At 38.0% G+C, this 18,059-nt stretch overlaps 1 protein-coding gene across 23 annotated transcripts in view; it reads right to left on the reverse strand.

The window, feature by feature from the left end:
• msi2b (musashi RNA-binding protein 2b) overlaps positions 1 to 15,868 on the reverse strand; it is a 268,592-nt gene extending 252,724 nt beyond the window's left edge. For 22 of the 23 annotated variants that reach the window (XR_013822714.1, XR_013822715.1, XR_013822716.1 and 19 more), the window contains exons 1-5: positions 15,664 to 15,866; positions 15,357 to 15,397; positions 15,047 to 15,128; positions 13,620 to 13,704; positions 8,669 to 8,710 (exon numbers count right to left, since the gene is read on the reverse strand). Coding sequence is in view for 18 of the 23 variants with exons in the window: in XM_079885752.1 (XP_079741878.1) it covers positions 8,669 to 8,710; positions 13,620 to 13,704; positions 15,047 to 15,128; positions 15,357 to 15,397; positions 15,664 to 15,725 (312 nt within the window). In the remaining 5 variants the exon portion in view is untranslated. Of the gene's footprint in view, positions 1 to 8,668; positions 8,711 to 13,619; positions 13,705 to 15,046; positions 15,129 to 15,356; positions 15,398 to 15,663 lie in introns of all 23 variants that reach the window. The other variant, XR_013822713.1, reaches the window with a different exon arrangement.
• Between the last annotated feature and the right edge of the window lie 2,191 nt (positions 15,869 to 18,059).

Below are 18,059 nucleotides of genomic sequence, written 5' to 3' on the forward strand. Positions count from 1 at the left end.
TTATTATTATTATTTTCTTCTTCTTTTTTTTTTCGTGACCTTTCCAAAGGTGATGACGTAATACGTGGCGCATCGCAGACCAGCACAAGACGAACAATTGTGGTTAAAAAAGTAATTTTAAAAAGTGGTTAAAAATATTTAATTTTTTTTTAGAAAATGACCGATCGTTTCGCCAGATAAGACCCCATTCCTCAGCTGGGATCGTGCAGAGCCCTTTGAAGCACTTCAGAGCCCTTTGAAACGGCAAATTCTGGTTGCCGTTGAAGCAAATTGTGTGGAGAAAAATCCTGAAATGTTTTCCTCAAAAAACTTAATTTCTTTTCCACTGAAGAAAGAAAGACATGAACATCTTGGATGGCATTGGGGTGAGTAAATTATCAGGAAATTTTCATTTTGAGGTGAACTAATCCTTTAACTTAAATTTCTCAAGTGTTCATCTCAAAATAAAGAGAGTTATCCCTTTTTCATAGTAAATTATAATGTTGTGATGCCAAAATGTACTTGGAGACTGCAACATTGATTTGACTGACAAAAACTATTGATTTAATTTTTTTTTTAGATCATAATAGCACAGACTTCTAATACGGGCTTGTCTATTTTGGTCAAAATTTGCATATCAGATTCAGTGCATCCCTACAGAAAACAAAATAAACAGGCTGTTGAAACTGATAGTGATTACATACCAGTTGCAACGCTGCAAATCTCCTACCCTCCATGCAGCAGGCAGGTTGGTATGAGGTCTCAGACAGGGAAAGGCAGCGAGAGCCGGCTGTCAGAGGGTGGAGTGTGTGGGCCGATAGCCTCAGCGCTACATCAGTACTGTGCATAGGACAAGGCAGGTAACCGCAGCATCAAAGAGAAGCACGCTGCTGCGTCGACTGGGCGGATTTGGAAGCTTGTCTGCTCCTACAAGGGCTCTGGCAGACTTGGCAGCTTTCCACTCTGGGAGAAACCCTAAATGAAAGCTCTGGGATGCTCCGTACCGAGTTTGTCACAGTGTAATAACCTGTCTGCGCTGTTGACATGTTTCCAGGCCTGACAGCCCAAGGCAAATTCAAAGCTGGCCTGAAGTATTACTGTATTGTCTTATTTTTTATGACTTCTGTTAAACTTCAATAAAACCAAGGGATGAGATAGCAAATGTAATGAAGACTGCAAAGTGAGTTATCTGTGCTTCAAAATCGAATGATTTTTATACACAAGAACAGGCGAGGAATGACAAGACAAAAACACCTTTACACCTGATATTAATATCCATCTTGGTTGACTGATCATGAGTAGTCTAACTAAATACATAGCCTATGTAAATGAGGTGCATAGCCTATGTATAATATATATATATATTTACTTTTTATTACATAATGAATCATTTCATGAATAAATTAAATCCATTTATTTTATATTCTGTTCTTTGATACCATTACTACACCACAACTCGGCAGGGCAAAATAAAAGTCTCACTTCCAACCCTTAACAGGCCAAACAGAAAAGCTTTTGGGCAAATTTTAATTGTTAAATGCCAAATATCAGCAGAATTATGGATCAACCATTAATGTCATCCTTTGAATTGGCTCTATCACTCTCTTTCCTCTCCACCTATAGCTGGTGTGTGGTGAGCGCACTGACGCTGTTGTTCATCCAAGTGGATGCTGCACACTGGTAATGGTCGAGGAGAGATCCCCTGACATGATTGTAAAGTCCTTTGGGTGTACAGTAGTACAATGTAAAGCTAGATGCCTCATTTATTCATTCATTCATTTAATGTGCATGGAACATCTTCTGAATTTTTGACATACTGTACACTGACACCAAAATCTAAACACAAGTGGTCACTGAAGACTCGTGTTAAAACCAGGTATAAAAAGAGCTTGAGACATGACCAACCAATCAGAAATCAAGTGAGTGTTATTGTAAACAGTTTAAAATATATGCAAGACCAAGTTAAGCAACTGGCGTTAAAAAAGGTCAACAATACATTTGGTTCAGCTCACATGGGGTATTTAGCTGGGAGGCAGAGCACGACACCCTTTGTGTTATTGCTACTCTTTCTACTCAGTTAATGTCACATAGTAAATGGGAGAGAAATATCACCTAAGAAAAATCTTGTGTTTTCAGAACTGGCATTAAGCCACACACTCTACAACAGCAGCTACACAGAAAATGAACTTTTTAGTTAACTTTTATAGAAGAAAGACAAAGTGATTTGCTATTGATTAGGGCCATGTGTGAAAGGCCTGTGTGTATCAGTTTACTTCTGAATAGGCAGTGAGCCTGAACTAATGAGGAAAGAACAACACAACAGCCAGCACAAATATTTGCTGCCATTTTCCATGGATAGGATACAAAATAGGGCCTTAAACTCTTAAAACCAAAGTATGACTGATGAATGATGTGAACTGAAGTATGAAATGAATGTTTTGGTTTTTTTGAGCGTTTTTTTCAACACATGGCCAGTAAAAGGTCCTTGCACTTCAGAATGTGAATCGTAAAAAGTGGGGCATTTATTATTAACATTTTTGGTTTTTAAAACGAAATTTATCTGACGTGTCTAATAAAAAACATTTTATTTTTGCCTGTAAAAACAAAAACAAAAAATGGGAAAAACAATGCATTTCAACTATTCATGGAATGTTGCTGTGGAAGTTGGCACGGAAATTCACCTTCGTCATGTCTGACGTAAAAAGTTCAACCACAGACACCTGTCGATTCAAATTTGCAAGTGCTGAATGCGTCCTGACCCCTGTCTCAGTCTATTCTCTGTTGTTTTGGCTCGACAAGAGGCGTGTTGCCATACCGTCTAGAACAGGATTCAATTAGATCCCTCACATCCTGCTAATCAAAACAAATCAAAGGAAGAGCACCAAAGCGCCATGTTCTCCGAGCCATGCTAATTGAGAGATGTGTCTTTTTGAGAAGGGAAGTCTGGGGGGGTGGGGGGTCTTGGGAAAGATTTCAGAGAGTGGTGAGATCTTAAAGGGGTTTTGTCAATGGCCATGTCCAGAAGAGCTTGTTTCCTTCCCTTTCCTGCATGCCTGTTCTCCTCATTAGTGTCACTCAACAGCAGTTAGTGCTGGGCCGGCCACAGTGGTACTGAGCTCTCCTCTATAAACATGTGAACGCACCAGCCTTGCTCTCAGACACCAGGCTAGAAGGGGAGAGGATGGGGCCCTCATATTCCTCAGAGAGAGAGAAAAAAAAGTACAGGCGAAACTAGCGCATTCGATTACCATGTGACCAAGGTAGAGTATCTTACTGTGTGGCACTGAAGACACTGGAGTAATGACTGCATAAAAATCAGCTTTGCCATCATAAATTGCTAATTATATTCAAATATAAAGCAGTTAGGGTTGGGCGAAATGGCAAATAAAAATCATATCATAATTTTTTTTCATGTTGGTTTTTAAGATTTCGCAAGTCACTGAGCATTAAAGCCAAACTGATTTTAAAAAGTTAACAAAATAAAAAATAAAAAATAATGACAGACCATTTAGGCCAAAGTAGGGGTGGGCCAAATGGAGAAAAAGTAGCCTATTCTTTTATCTTTGTTATTAAAAAATAAGAACAAAGATGAAAATGACAAATAATAGGACAAATGCAATAGAAGATAAAAATATAAATAAACTGCATCAATATTTTAAACAAAAACAGGTGCATTAACTGTAACAGCAACATTAAAGTAAGAAACTGAAAAAACAAACGCTATAAAATAAAACCTTCAATAGGATTCACTGTTAAATATACTTCTTAAAGCGACTGAATTATTCAGTCAAGAATGAGTCATTTTCTCTGTATTCTGTTGTTTGATTAACATTAATGATGACACAGACAGCAGTGTTAGGCTGCTGTCACTTTAAGACCTATGCACGGACCCAATATACTGATACCAGTGATGCACCGAAATGAAAATTCTGGGCCAACACCAAAAATTCTGAAGTACCTCCTGAAAGAAAAATAAATAATAAATTAATGCAATTAATTAATCAAACTTGTGTAATAATTTACACTCAAATAGCTAAACATGAGTTATACAAACATTTAAATTGCACTTTTTTTTTGCAATTTTTGCGATTAGTGGCTGGGACAGGGGTCTTCAAAGGCAGATCATGGTGACATATCGCACAGTTATTTTAAATTGAAATAATATTTAACAATATTACTGTGTTTACTGTACTTTTTTTTATTTAAATAAATGCATGTTGAAAATAAGAGACTTTTCAAAAATATAAACTGACCCCAAACTTTTAAATGGCAGTGCAAGTGCACATAAAATGATTATTTTTAAATTCATCTCATACCAATTAAAAATTAACTCATGCATAAATGCTTTCTCAAGTCGCTCAATTATCAGTATAAACGCAAGTATGTCTGATATGCGCTCTTAAAAATACATTGAAAAAAAAAATTGGGATTCACGATAATGTCACTCCTTAAGCAATGTAGATGGTGTATCACCAACAATACGCTTATATAAAATAAATATATATTCTGCAGCATAAAAAAACTTGGTTTATTATAATGGAGTGTTCACAACAGAAACAATGCAATGCAAATTAATAACCGCATTTACAATTTCAAGAAGATTAATGACAATTAGAATTCTAGACCAAATCAGCAGCTCTAGAGCACGGTGAACCATAAGGTGGATATCCTTTCTCTCAATCCACAACCTTTTTCCTCTGTTGTTCCTTGCATCAAAACATTTCATCATGGAACTTCTATGCAATGTTTACATCAAGCTACACTGAAATATACCTACAACAGATTTAACCAAGGCCCTTTTATCAAATCTGTTTTCTCAGCCCACGTGGGGAAAAAAAAAAAACACCTGCAGATAATTCAAAAGAGAAAGAAGGCTGCTTTGCCAAGCTGTCAGCATAGAACTATGGCTGCGGAAATGAAAGGACGTTCAATGGAACCCGCGAAGACTGATTGAGCCGTGCGTTAGCCGGGCTTTTTAATTGGCGGCAGGGTTGTTTGGAGTCAGTGGCCTATCAGTGCCACTCTTCTCTCCCCAAGAGCGAGAAAACATTTGCTGAGATGTGGTTTCGCCACTTCACATGGCACCACCTATTGGACTTCATTAAAAACTTGGCCTGGAGTTTTCACACTTAGTCGTGTGCCTCTCCCCGTGAGCCCACACCACAGGACCCGACAGCTTCGCTGTTTCGCAGTACACTAGGTGCAAATATTTTTACACACTCAAAAACTGACAAAGAGAGCAAGAGGGAGGGAAGGAGAGTGAGAGGAAAAACAGCACCATGCAATGTAGGATGGAAAGGAAATTAAAATAATACAAGGGTAAACTCAATTTCAGCTCCAACACGCGCTCTCCCGCTCTTCTGTCAGTCCCGTGCTAGGCAGTTTGCGAGAAACGAGAGAACTGGGGATGTAGCTTTTGCTCAGCCATTGTTTTGACAGCACTTATGGGCGGTAAATGCCAGGACATTTCCACTCAGGCTGGTTGTGAGTTGTGTTGCTAGAGCTGAAGGATTGCATTATGTTGTGTGCTGGGCCTTTTAACATGGCTGTACTTCCAGCATAGCTCCCATTTTGGTAGATAATGTGTCTGATTATAGCCACTGGCTTGGCAAAGAATGGTGAGACTCCTGAGAAATCAAATTTAAGGACCCAAAGGTGGCTGCTCTGATCTTTGAATGCAAACCCATTTAGCAGTGTCTAACAGTGTTTTGAACTAGTGTCAGCAAAAATTACACATTATTTTTTTAATGGCAGAAAAACCAGAGGCTGGCAGCCAGAGGCAGGGAACGAAAGCCCAGGGGGCAGAAATGGGTGGAAACGTCCACACTCAAGATTTGGACCTGCATACACACAGACGTTCAAACTAGTTCTCCTAACCTCCTAGCTGTCCCAAAAGACTTAAGTCAGGCAATACTTTTGACAGAATAGAAATTAAGAAGTAGGGTAACATAGGGAAAATGCCCACCTTAAGAGTACATTTACCTTTGATCTGTAACACATATGTAAGATATAAGTTTAGCATGTGCAGGATGATGATGCATCAGCCAATATGTTTTTACAGGAATTAGTAGAAACATTTGCTAATTTAGTTGTTGTAGAACAAAATGTAAAATCATTCAAAGAGGCCATCTTTTACCCCACTACTGAGGTAAGAAGCCCCCTGGCTAAACTTGAATGTATAATTACTTTTCTTATACATTTTTGTTATATGTGTCGTTAAAGTAAAATACTAAATCAATATTCATAAATCAATATAAAATGTTGTTATTTACAATTTAGTTGAATAACTGAATAACTGATGATAGAAAAAGCAGAATCCCAGTAAAAGAGATTTATCTGAAAGGTAAAATTATTCTGTGACTTTTATAGGAATAGTTTGTTTATTTAATCATTGATTTACATATTTATTTAGCTATTACTAATTTATTTAGGCTAATTACCTTGTTGTATTATCGCGGAAATTGGGAATCTTTTTCTATCATTTTGCGAGCAAAGAAAGAAAAATGTTACAGCTGATTAATCGGTTATCGGCCAGCGTGATCCAACCTAGTTATCATTATTGGTAAAATCCACAATCGGTCAACCTCTATAGATTTAAAAAATATATATATACTTTTTCAAAATAGTAACTTGACTATATAATTGAAGTATTTTAAATACAACATAATTTGAAAAGGTATAGTATCCCCAACACTGTCATCTAGTTCTATTCAGCAATGTGACTGAATTTTTCCTCTAAACTGTGAACCTACTGAAGGACATAAACAGCTTTGAAATCAATTATTCGGAAAGGTAATTCTTCATTCACAAGTGTCTTGAAGATAAATACGAGTCCACTAAATTAGCAACTGGAGATGGAGCGGCCTCCAAACATGATCAATGAGAAAGGACAAGAATCAGCAGCAAACAAATGGCCCATCACATACAGATGATCGTCCATCGCATTAATGCACCTAGAGGCTTGTTAAAACCGCACTACAGCTGGTGAAGCATCAGTAACTTGATTGGAAGGCTTATGCAGACTTAGGGTTGATGAAAATAACAGTTTTCTCGGAGGGCGATATCAGACCTGCGAAAATCCATTCGCTTCCAAAAGTGGCCTCAATCCCAATATCAATAAAAATCTTGTCAGGACATGCAGAGCCATGTTGGGGAAAAGTAGTGTGAAACAACAAGCCCAATCACAAATAGGGCGAAAAAGCAATCTCGCCCTCCGCCTGTGGTAAACTTCTGCGCTGTTTAACACAATCGGTGCAAAAACAAATCCCCACTTCCTTTTAGAGCTTTTGTCGGGAGATTAAAAAAAAAAGAAGGAGGTCTGAGCTTTTGTTTCCTTAGTCTTCTATTTGGATCTTCATGTTTATCTACTGCTGGTTTGTTCTTAAATCTAAGTGTAGAGTCGGATCAATCTGAATCGCAGTAACTACTGGCAACTTCCAATGGCGCAATAATGCCTATCCCCATTGACATGGTTGGAAATAATAATGCATTTGCATTAAAGGTATTATTTGCCAATGTGCCTGGCTCTGAGCAATCATCGACAGGGCTGCAGTCTAACTGCTACTGGAGCCTGGCCGCATTAATACTCCTATTCATCCCGTGTCTAACCCGAGCCAAGAAACAGCATTAGGCCCGGGGCCCTGCGGCCTGCATTTGGACCGGCCTTGCTGGCATGCGTATGTGCGCAAGAGCGAGAAAAAGAGTGCACCTTTTCTCCTCCAATGAGCCCTGGATGAAGCGAAAAAGTTCTTTATATCAATTAGCCAGACAAGTGTGCAATGGACACCTGTCACCCCACGAGCCCTCCTCCCCGGCCTGCTCTGATCAAGGACCGTCTGTCATCTGCCCTGCATTCGTTCGAAAAGAATCCACCTAAGCTGATCTCAGATCGGTGCACCTTTCCTCTTGGGTAAAAAATGCTGGTGGCCCGTAGCGGAGCCAGGGGGGCCGTCCCAGCTCTGCCTGAGAGGCCAAGCAACGGCTGCACGGCAGACACAAAATCTGGGGCACAGACCATCTGGCTGACAGTGCAGTCTGAAGCGAAGAGGCTGTCGGAAGTTCGTTGCCAACATGGCTTGCAGAAGCAGGACATTAGATACCATAAAAACACACACACATATTCGGCTGTACAAAGAAAAGATTTCTTGTTGAGACAAGATTCAAACGAGGGATTTAATGCTCTGAATTCCACAGCTGAGGGCAAAATTCTCCTCTAGTTTTATTTTTTTCTTCCTTTTTTATAAAAGATTCCTCGCTAATGATCTTACATGCAAGCAGCGATGCTAAAAAAGGCAAGTTAATCACCACCCCACCTCAAGCCCCCAAAAATGAAAAAAAAAAAAAAACTCAACCTTCACGCTCAACAAGGCAGCGATAATTCAATATTTTCTCCGTGATAGTTCTACGGGTTCATACCCAGCCATGCTAATTAAAAGAAAATCTGAATTCCTCACATTTGAAACAACAATTAAACAATCTCTCCTTGTACTATGACACAGAGAAGTCATAGTTAGCCTGGAAAATAACACCAGCCAGACTGCAACAGACCATAATGTAACATCACAGCTTCAACTCTAACTCAGCTTTGCTCTGTCAAAGGCCAAATTCAGCAAAAAAACATTGGCCCTCTCACGCTATTAACAAATACACACGGCAGACTTGCAAATGTAAAGTGGCAAACAGCTCTTACCTTGGGTTGAGCGCGTCTTGGAAAGGCAACTTTAGGATCAATCTAAATGAGACAAAAAAGGAGAGAAGGAAATATGAGAAAACTGAGCTCATGATGCTGTTACATGAAGAGGAAAATTAGAAAATATTACAAAAAGCCAGCAATGTGCCGCGACTACTCGATAACCTTCATGGAAATTATAGCATTAATCATGATGCAATGCTCCATGTCTCGTGTGTAATCTCGCCTAGTTATTACATGCTGGTTGCATGAGGCCTGTGTATGACAAAATCGAATAAAAACCTTACACAGGGTAGAGCATAATTACTCGATTACAACATAAATAAACAGGTGGCTTTATTTAACACCGGAGATAATTCAAAGACTCGCTGAAGAAGTGCGCTGGCCTCGGGGGAGGTCAGGCCCACATGACGGGAGCTGTTTTAGCGAGAGCTGTAGATTTGCGGAGAATCAAGACAGGGCATTAGATCAATACGTCCACAACCTCCTTCCCCCCCTGAGGGATTATCATTATTATGGGTGACTCTCTCGGCCGCTGTACCGCACTGCACGAGGGGTTACAGCTCTGCCTAGAATGCATTTTGCCATGTGATAGGACATCATTAGGTTTATTGGTTAGATAAGCTATGTTATTTGATTTGATTATATTACAAACGAAATGCACTTTCGCACACATCATGATCAAGAGCATTTGTAATTTACATAAACCGCTAGGGGTTCTGAACCAGCGGAACGATTCATCCTGGATATTAATAATAACAGATTCCCCCGGAGGATAAATCAACTACATAAATACGCCAATCGCAATCAAGACATTTTTCCTCCTATCGATCTTTGAATCATTATACATTTTACATACTGCAATATATGGATGATTCTAATGCTAAAAAGACATTTTAAGAGATTCTGATAAACTGGTATTATTTATTTCCACTAGCTGACTTGTTAGACTTCATTTATATGAGCGAACATCACTTATTCACATTCCAAATAACAAAAATATATAGAGATTGTACATAGGAAAATAAGTGAGATCCAGACCGACCTGCTGTTGAGCAAGATGTTGGCTTGGGTCATTTAAACATTCATAGACTATAACAACAGTCCCTCTTTTTAGCACATAGGCCGAAAGCTTGGGCAGCCAGAGCACTAGAAGGATAGGACGGTAGATAATCATGCATGCGAGAACAAAAACAGTTCAAAGACTTGCTTCTGCACTCTCATTAAATGGAAAAACAACTCGAGGGAAAAAGATCCATTAGTGCTATATTGCTCTTGAATATACTGCAGGTCTGAATGCTTTGTCACTTCTTATAAATGATAAAAAAAAGAAAAGAAAAGCTGAATTGTGTTGAAAATGTGGCAGCATGCAAAAAGAAAAAAGAAATGTAATAAACATGTTTTGGTGAAATATGAAGGAGAGGGTCTCCTGGTAAATTAATTTGACCTGAACAGAATTGCAATATGTACTGCAAAAAAAATTTTAAAAATAAAAATTAAAAAAACCTTTCTGGTGGGAAATGATGCCGTTGTGTTATACTTAATTCATCCAGAAAAGTGTTTAATCTAAAACAGATTGCTTTTAGAGAAACCGGCTGCAGTCTCTCAGTTGTCAATACACAATGCAATTCTCACCCCAGGCCTTCAGATTTGCAGATTACACAGCTTTTAATCAAATGTGAAACAAGTGTGTCAAGAATATCCCTGTTCGTGTTTTCTTTGGTCCATTTACACTCTTCAAAAGTGACAAAAGGATTGGACCGGAAACTGCCTAAAAAAAGTAAAAAATAAATAAATAAATAAAAATAGACAATCGAGTAAAAATGTCTTTCTGGCCTGAAGGATGACACTACAGTTACTTTCTAAAAAAAAAAAAAATGATTTAATAAATATAAAAATATAAATACATACATACATACATGCAAAAGAAAAATGTTAAAGCCATATATATATATATATATATATATATATATATATATATACACACATACTCAAACATTGTCAAGCTGTAATATAACACCCATTTGAAATGCAAATTGATAAAAGCTTATTAAAAAATAACTGAATATCCATTCAGGTATTATATATTTATTAGTTGTATTTATTTGTCATTTGGGTGTTTTTTTTATTTATTTATTAAAAACATATGCAAAAACAAAAAAAAACATGAAAAAATATTCAATGGGACAAGCCTAGGAAAGGCCGAGGAAAACAGGTGTTGATGACTTAAAAGGTTTTAATTTTTTAAAGCAGTAATACTTAAAAACAGTAATATTTCTTCTATTATTGATATCAAAAGCAAGATCTTTCAAAAGCGAAGGCCATTTGAATTTGTTCTTAAACCTCCACCAGTGCAACTTCCTCACAGCTCCTGGTCTCCAGTCGGAGCTGAAGCCTCAGAGTCATGACACGACCGCCCCAACCCTGACGATGGCATCACTACCCACCCACAGCTCAGTAATCCCTGCTTTAGCACCAGCCGCTACTGTCCACATGATCTCAATCGCAGCTAACACTAGCTTTCTTTTTTTCTTCCCTCAGCCATTCAAGAGCATTTGAAACGTCAAACCTTGACCCACTTTTTACAAAGAATACTAGAGTTACCCATGTGCGTGTGGTTATGTAATCCAAACGGCCTATTTTTGATGTCCGAAATACATGTTTTTGGACTAGTGCAACACTAACATATAAAATGTACTATTATTTTATTAACAAGATAGAAATGTTCTGCCTCCTAAAGGCATTTCAGCTTACATCAGTCAAGGTCAAACTGGCAGAGAGTGAGATAATGAATAGCACACCTGTATTTCTAAGCACATTTAGGGCACGGAACCAAGAGAGGTGGTGAATATTCGCCTGCTGTGCTAAATTATGATTGAAAATTAACATTTGCACAATTGCTGGATTTAAGTAAACGATCAACAGTAATATATCTGCGGCTTTAGGTGGGTTATAAACAGTTTAACAGGTTAATCTGCTATTGACCAAATTAGCCACCTGATCTAATCTAATCAGCACAACTTGAAACTCATAACCTCAGTTTGGTTTTTACATCTTTACGCATACACATTATTCTTAAACCAATGATAAAAAAAGTTTTCAATGTCATAAATAAAATCAGAGGATTTGTTTCCTCTATTTTTTTTTTTTTATCTTAATTTTACATTATATTTGAAAAGGTCCATATTTTAAAAAACCTATTTACAACAAAGTTTTCCTACTCAACTATAGGAACAGAAAAACAAATCTAATACCCATCTTATCACAGAATTTTTTTTTTATTTTTATTTTAAATGGAAGGCACTGGGAATGCCAATATGTAGTGTTCTGGGAGTAAAGTATTAGCCACAAAATTCCTGAGGGAAGTTATGAACCTCTGTGAACACCTTTAAATACAGTCCATCTCTTGATATGAACTTGCAGCAACATGGCATCCATTAAAATAAGCCAGTGAAGGCGGTATTTGCCCACACCCTAGCTATCCCAAATAAAAGGCTCTTTCACTCTAGACTCCTACAGGTAACTAGCAGCTGCATCTACAAACATGAAAGATGGTGACTTTATTAGGGGGAAAAAATAGAATCCACATTAACTTTACTGATAGAGCGCAAACTGATGTCACACGCAAAACTAAATGCATTTCTGCTTGGATTTAGGTAATCAAACAGGTAAGGCTAAATAGGTAAACCTATTTCTTGCTGACAGAAATATACATATGACTCAGTTTGCATGGGCAATGTAAAATAATGTAAATAATATAATATTATATATATATATATTACTTCAACTCCTAAATACTGTTTTATAAGAATCCAATCCAATGCTATACAATGAATAGATCTATAAAATACTAATATATATATATACCTAACCTCGACAGGTAAAAAGACACTTCAAAATCTTTTTTAAAAATTAGAATCTTTATTTAAAAAAAATAAAAAAATAAAAGTACAAAAAAAAAATATTACTACATATTCTAAAATTTAGACCTTTTAATGTCGAAACAACAGCAAACTCTGGGCATGAATAAAACAACTGAAAGGTAAATAACACGTCCATTCTGTTCTATAATTGAACGCTACAAGAATTTTTATATCTATAACATTTACAATAACATGTTACCTTAGAAATATACAGTGCGTCAAGGACAAGAGTACAGCTAAAACTGTCAAAAAACAACTGAAAGATAAATAAGAAAAATGTAAAAAAAATAAAAATAAAAAAATACACATTTTTAAAATCAATAATTAATGACACATTAAGAAATAAGTTGAATTTGTAATAATTAAATGTATAATAATGGAAAGGGTACACCAGTGCGCACACTAACCTGCACCACAAATGACAAAATATCCACATAACTCTAGAAATACTTTGAAAGTTAAAAAAAAGAAACAATGAAATGAAATAATTTTACTACGTAAATACTGTCACATGCACATAAACATTTCTAGTCAGGAAGGTTTAGAATGAACTCATGCATGCAACCTTGCATCAAAATGCATCCTTGCCCTGAGCAACTTCCGGAGATCTGTCTGGAAAATTCAGTCATGAAGAAGAGTGCAAAACACTACGTCACTACAAGTCTTACGTCACAATAAACACGGATCACGGCTGGTGTCACAATCTAACTACACAGCAGGTAATTAGTCCCTTCATGCCCACAAACCTTAATGGGGTTTAACCCCTTGTTCCCCAGTACCGGTCTGGCAAGCAAGGGGTTAAATCCCGTTGAGGCATGTGAGGAAGACATGACTAATTATCCGGCTACTTCTTTATGTCAAGTGCCCCGCTGTTGTGTGTGTGGTACAATGACAAATGCTGCGGAGTGTCTCGACCCGGGAAGAGATATGATAGGAGACTGCGTGTCTTTTCACCACTGAATGTCACAGACACAAGCATGTTTAAGCAGCACTTCACAAAAAATAAATGCAAATAGAAGTGAACATACCGTCTTTGAGTCTAATTCGTGGTGAGGTTGAGCTAGGACCTTATCTACACTGGCCGCATCAGCAAACGTAACGAAGCCAAATCCCCTGGAAAACAAAACAAACAAAAACAGACATACATTAGGAGCTGACAGCGATGGGTTACACGTGTTTGACTGCTAAGCTTGTTAACACATCCATTTGGTTCTATTATTGAACGCTTCAAGAACTTCTGTATCTATAACATTTACAATAACATGCTACTTTAGAAATATACAGTGCGTCAAGGACAAAAGTACAGCAGTGCACATAAAAATTAAAAAACTGTCATCATTTTCTAAACGTCATGTCATTCCAAACCTGTATGAGGAACCCTTTCATTCGCCTGAGGAACACAAAAGACTGTGTGGAATGACAGCTTCAGTCACCATTCACTATTCCATGTATGGAAAAAAAAGATGCAAATGAAAGTGAATGGTGACTAAAACTGTCAGTCCCCAACAATTCCTTTGTTTCACAGAACAAACAATGACAGAATTTCCGTGTGAAATATCCCTTTAATATGCTCGTCCTATTATATTATTTAACAAGAACTTGGTTGACGAAACATTTCAGATAAACGTTTGCCATAACGTGTCAGCCAAGGACACATAAGGACTTTTCACAGCACAGTTAATCTTGGGTTAACGCATTTTAAAACACCGGGTTCAGGTTCAGAATCGTTTCAGACATGTAATTTTAAAGGTGGTTAGTAGCATCGGTTTTGAAAATCTGCTATCCAAATTGTTTAGCAATAGACAACCAATCATAAACCGCTTTGGCGTTTACATCATTGAATATTCATCATGCGCATTGTACATTCGCAGAAACTTTCACGCGCTGTTTAATTCCGATGTTTGAGGAAAGCAATTGTTTTTAACTGTAGCGATGAAGAGAACGGATTTTTTTCTGAACGTTTCCAACTAGATGGAATCTACGTGGCGACATTTCCACAAATATCAAAACAGGTCGCGTGCTGTAAGTGTCCAATAAACGTTTTTATCCTCGTGAATATGCAAATGTAACGCTAGCGTACAGTCTCAAACCCCACAATCTGACACAAGCGCAGGATTAATTACTAACCCAGGGTAAAGTATAAGCAGTGTGAAACACGAAACAAAATAACCCAGGGTTAAGAACGACAAGTGTGAAAAAGCCATTAACGTGCCACTATCAAATCAAGACACATGCGCGACCGCATTAACCGCTCGTTTATGAAAGCCAGTCGCTGCTTTAACATGAAGAATCCCAAATCAATGTCAAACTGTATCCTATCCAGAAACACACCGATCCAGTCTTTTCAAAAGCGCATAGCAGCCGAATAACAGCGCACGGGCAAAATCGACAGTTCATTTCTCAGAAGTGACAGGGATTTTAAAAACACAACCTTGTTGTTTGTTTGTTTTTTTACCTGGAGCGTTTTGTCGTGGGATCTCTCATCACCATACATTCTCTGATTTCTCCAAATTTACTAAAATAGTCTCTAAGGCTGTCTGTGGAGCAAAACAGAAAGAAAAGAGCACATATAAGCAATGCATTCGTGCGTTACACACCAGTTTGTAAATTAAACGCCCCCCTGGATGTCTAACAGGGGTCGAATAGAGGACTTCAAATGACGGCACATATCCCGCACAGCGCGCGCCACGCTGGACACAATGAAAGAAACACAACACACAGCCCGACAAACGCGCGCAAATGACAGCGAACCATCGGTCTCTTACCTGGTGAAGTTTGCCAGCTGAGGCCACCGATAAACATTTTACTGTAAGGGGAAAACACAGCAGAAGTGAGTCCAGATGTCAGATCGGCCATTTTGACGTGTAGCTAGCGACAAAAAAAGCAGAGCTAAACGAAGGCAAAGCAGAGCGGTGTGTGTTTACTGAGCCCCGGCGGGCTGTGCTCACTAATATACATCAAACAAAGGTGTAGTAGTTGCCTGCACCCGGAAGAGCCTTTTTAAAACATGCTCACCGGAGAAAAACACACAAGAAAAAAAGTCAAGTGCTGTCAGCATTGGTTCTGGCTTACCCCGGGTCGTGTTGCGAATCGTTAGGGCTTCCAGATGTGGCTTGGCTCCCGTCTCCCTCCATGGCTATCCCAACTATGGCCAGTAACTAACACACACACTGTCAGAGCTAAGAGAATATTACTGAGCCGGGAATGCGAGCGTCACACGTGGGATCAGCTCTGCCTGGCTCCCTCCCCCTCCCGTCACCCACACGGGGCGGAGCGCAGAAGGGGCTCGTCACCTCACCCATTCCATTGACGTCATTAGCATGGCCCCGCCCACCCGGGCAGAGAGCATGGGGATCAGATCAAATCGCATCACTTTTATTGTCACATCACCGTTCACACACACAAGCGTAGCGGCAGCTGAAAGTCTACCGAATGAGAAGTGAATGTAAACAATGCGAAAGAAAGTCTATCTGAATATGTGTATCAAATAATATTCTAGTTTCAGAGTAGGATTAGCAAAGTTCAGTGATTGGCCTATTTTTTATTATTATTATAATGCATCAAACAATAAACAGATTTAAAAAAAAAAACAGATAGAACCTCGACAGTAATGAAATTACATCAAATCTTCATTTAAAGTTTCACAAACAAAGAATGAAAAGGAAAAAAAGATAACATTATAAACACATACAGAAGAAAACATTATGCATCAGTGACATTACCAAAAAATATCATATTTCAAGAATCTGTCACTTTTCTTGTTTTTAGAGAATTTTTGCTAACAAATAAAAAAAAAAAAAAAAAAAAATAAAGTAATTCCTTGGAGTATTAGTTGTACCTTTAGAGTAACAACTTTTAACAACTCTTTTAACTGAAAGGATTTGGAAGAATCAAGATGCTTGGCCTAATTTTTTAGCACCCTAGGACAGAGGAACATCGCATCACAGATAATATTAATAAGCACCGATTAATTTGAAATACCTTTTCCCCATAGAGAATTCATAACTTACCTTCAATTTGTTTTGAGTTGCTCGAACATGTCCAAAAAGCAAGTAGGGCGTAAATTAATTTCCTGACATACTTGTTTGATGAAATCAGTGGTGAATGTCAATTTTTTCCCCCAAATCTACAGGGATTACAATGGGCAGTGACGGTCTGAAATATAAAAAAATAATTGTCATCTCCTTTGCAACTAATTATTAGAATGAGACTTCACATTTGTAAACATGCCAAAAATAAATGAGCATTTATATGGTTCCTTGAAGAGCCTTTAACAGTCTTTCCATTCCACAAAAGGTTCTTTAAACTGGAAAAAGATTCTTTAGATTGTTACAATGTTCTGCACAGTAAGAAAAAAAAAAGGTTACACTTTATTTTAAGGTGTCATTGTTACGGTGTAATTATATGTATAAGTACTGAGTAATATGAATTAATTATACTTACTATAGGGATAGGGTAGGGTTAGGATTTGGTTGAGCGTTAGTTACATGTAATTATGCATAATTAACTGTTATTACTATGGTAAGTACATGTAACATATGTAACAAGGACACTGTAAAATAAAGTGTTACCAAAAAGTTCTTTGAAGAACTGTTCACTGAAAGGTACTGGGGATAGTTATTCTATGGCAACACCCTTTTCTTTCTTTTTTTTTTTTAAAGTGTATCATGCACTCATCATATAACATTACACACAAGTACTGTACAAAATGTAATAAACATACAATACAAATGGAGTAGAACAAATCTCTCAGAAATAAGTACCTCGCAGACCAAAGAAAACAGGCACATCATAAATCATAAGCACATCATAAAACATTCTAAAGCACGCATTGTATGATTATTGCTTTCCACTGCTGTGTATACTCATATATAGTGATTATACAGAATACACCACCATTGGCGACATCCATCTGCCATGTTGAGATTTTAAACTCGAAATATCTGAGCTATCACACACCGCCTGAGGGTCTGTGGGCCCCTTGACTTCTGCAAAATGCAGTTTTACACATTAATTAATGGTCTTTAAAACGCACAAAAGGGTTAAGGGATCGTGTGCTTATTATCCATGGAGAGGGCGAAGAGAGTCCGAAAAAAAGAGAGGGGCTCAATTAAGGCTGCCTGCTCAGTGGATTTTCAGTCATGCTACAGTGATTGCTGTTTATTTCCTGCAGCCTTGTTTGAGAGAGGCTCCATGGCCCAAATACACCTCATCATCCTTCCTCTATACCTATACCAATTCATATTTCCTCTTCTCACCTCTCCTGCTAAAGATAGCTTCTGAACAACAGTCAGAACTCTTGAAATAAAGAGCCCACATAAAGCCAGTGTCCAGAGGAGGGAGGCTGAGATGCTCTTGACTGACAGGTGAACCCGCTGTCTCACCTCACTGCCTAGCGGGCTGCTTGTTGGTAAACTGACACACGGGTACCTGTGGGGCACAACCCAGAAAACGAAACATCTCTCTCC

This window comes from Squalius cephalus (genome assembly GCF_949319135.1).
Source record: "Squalius cephalus genome assembly, chromosome: 11".
Lineage (NCBI taxonomy): Eukaryota > Metazoa > Chordata > Actinopteri > Cypriniformes > Leuciscidae > Squalius > Squalius cephalus.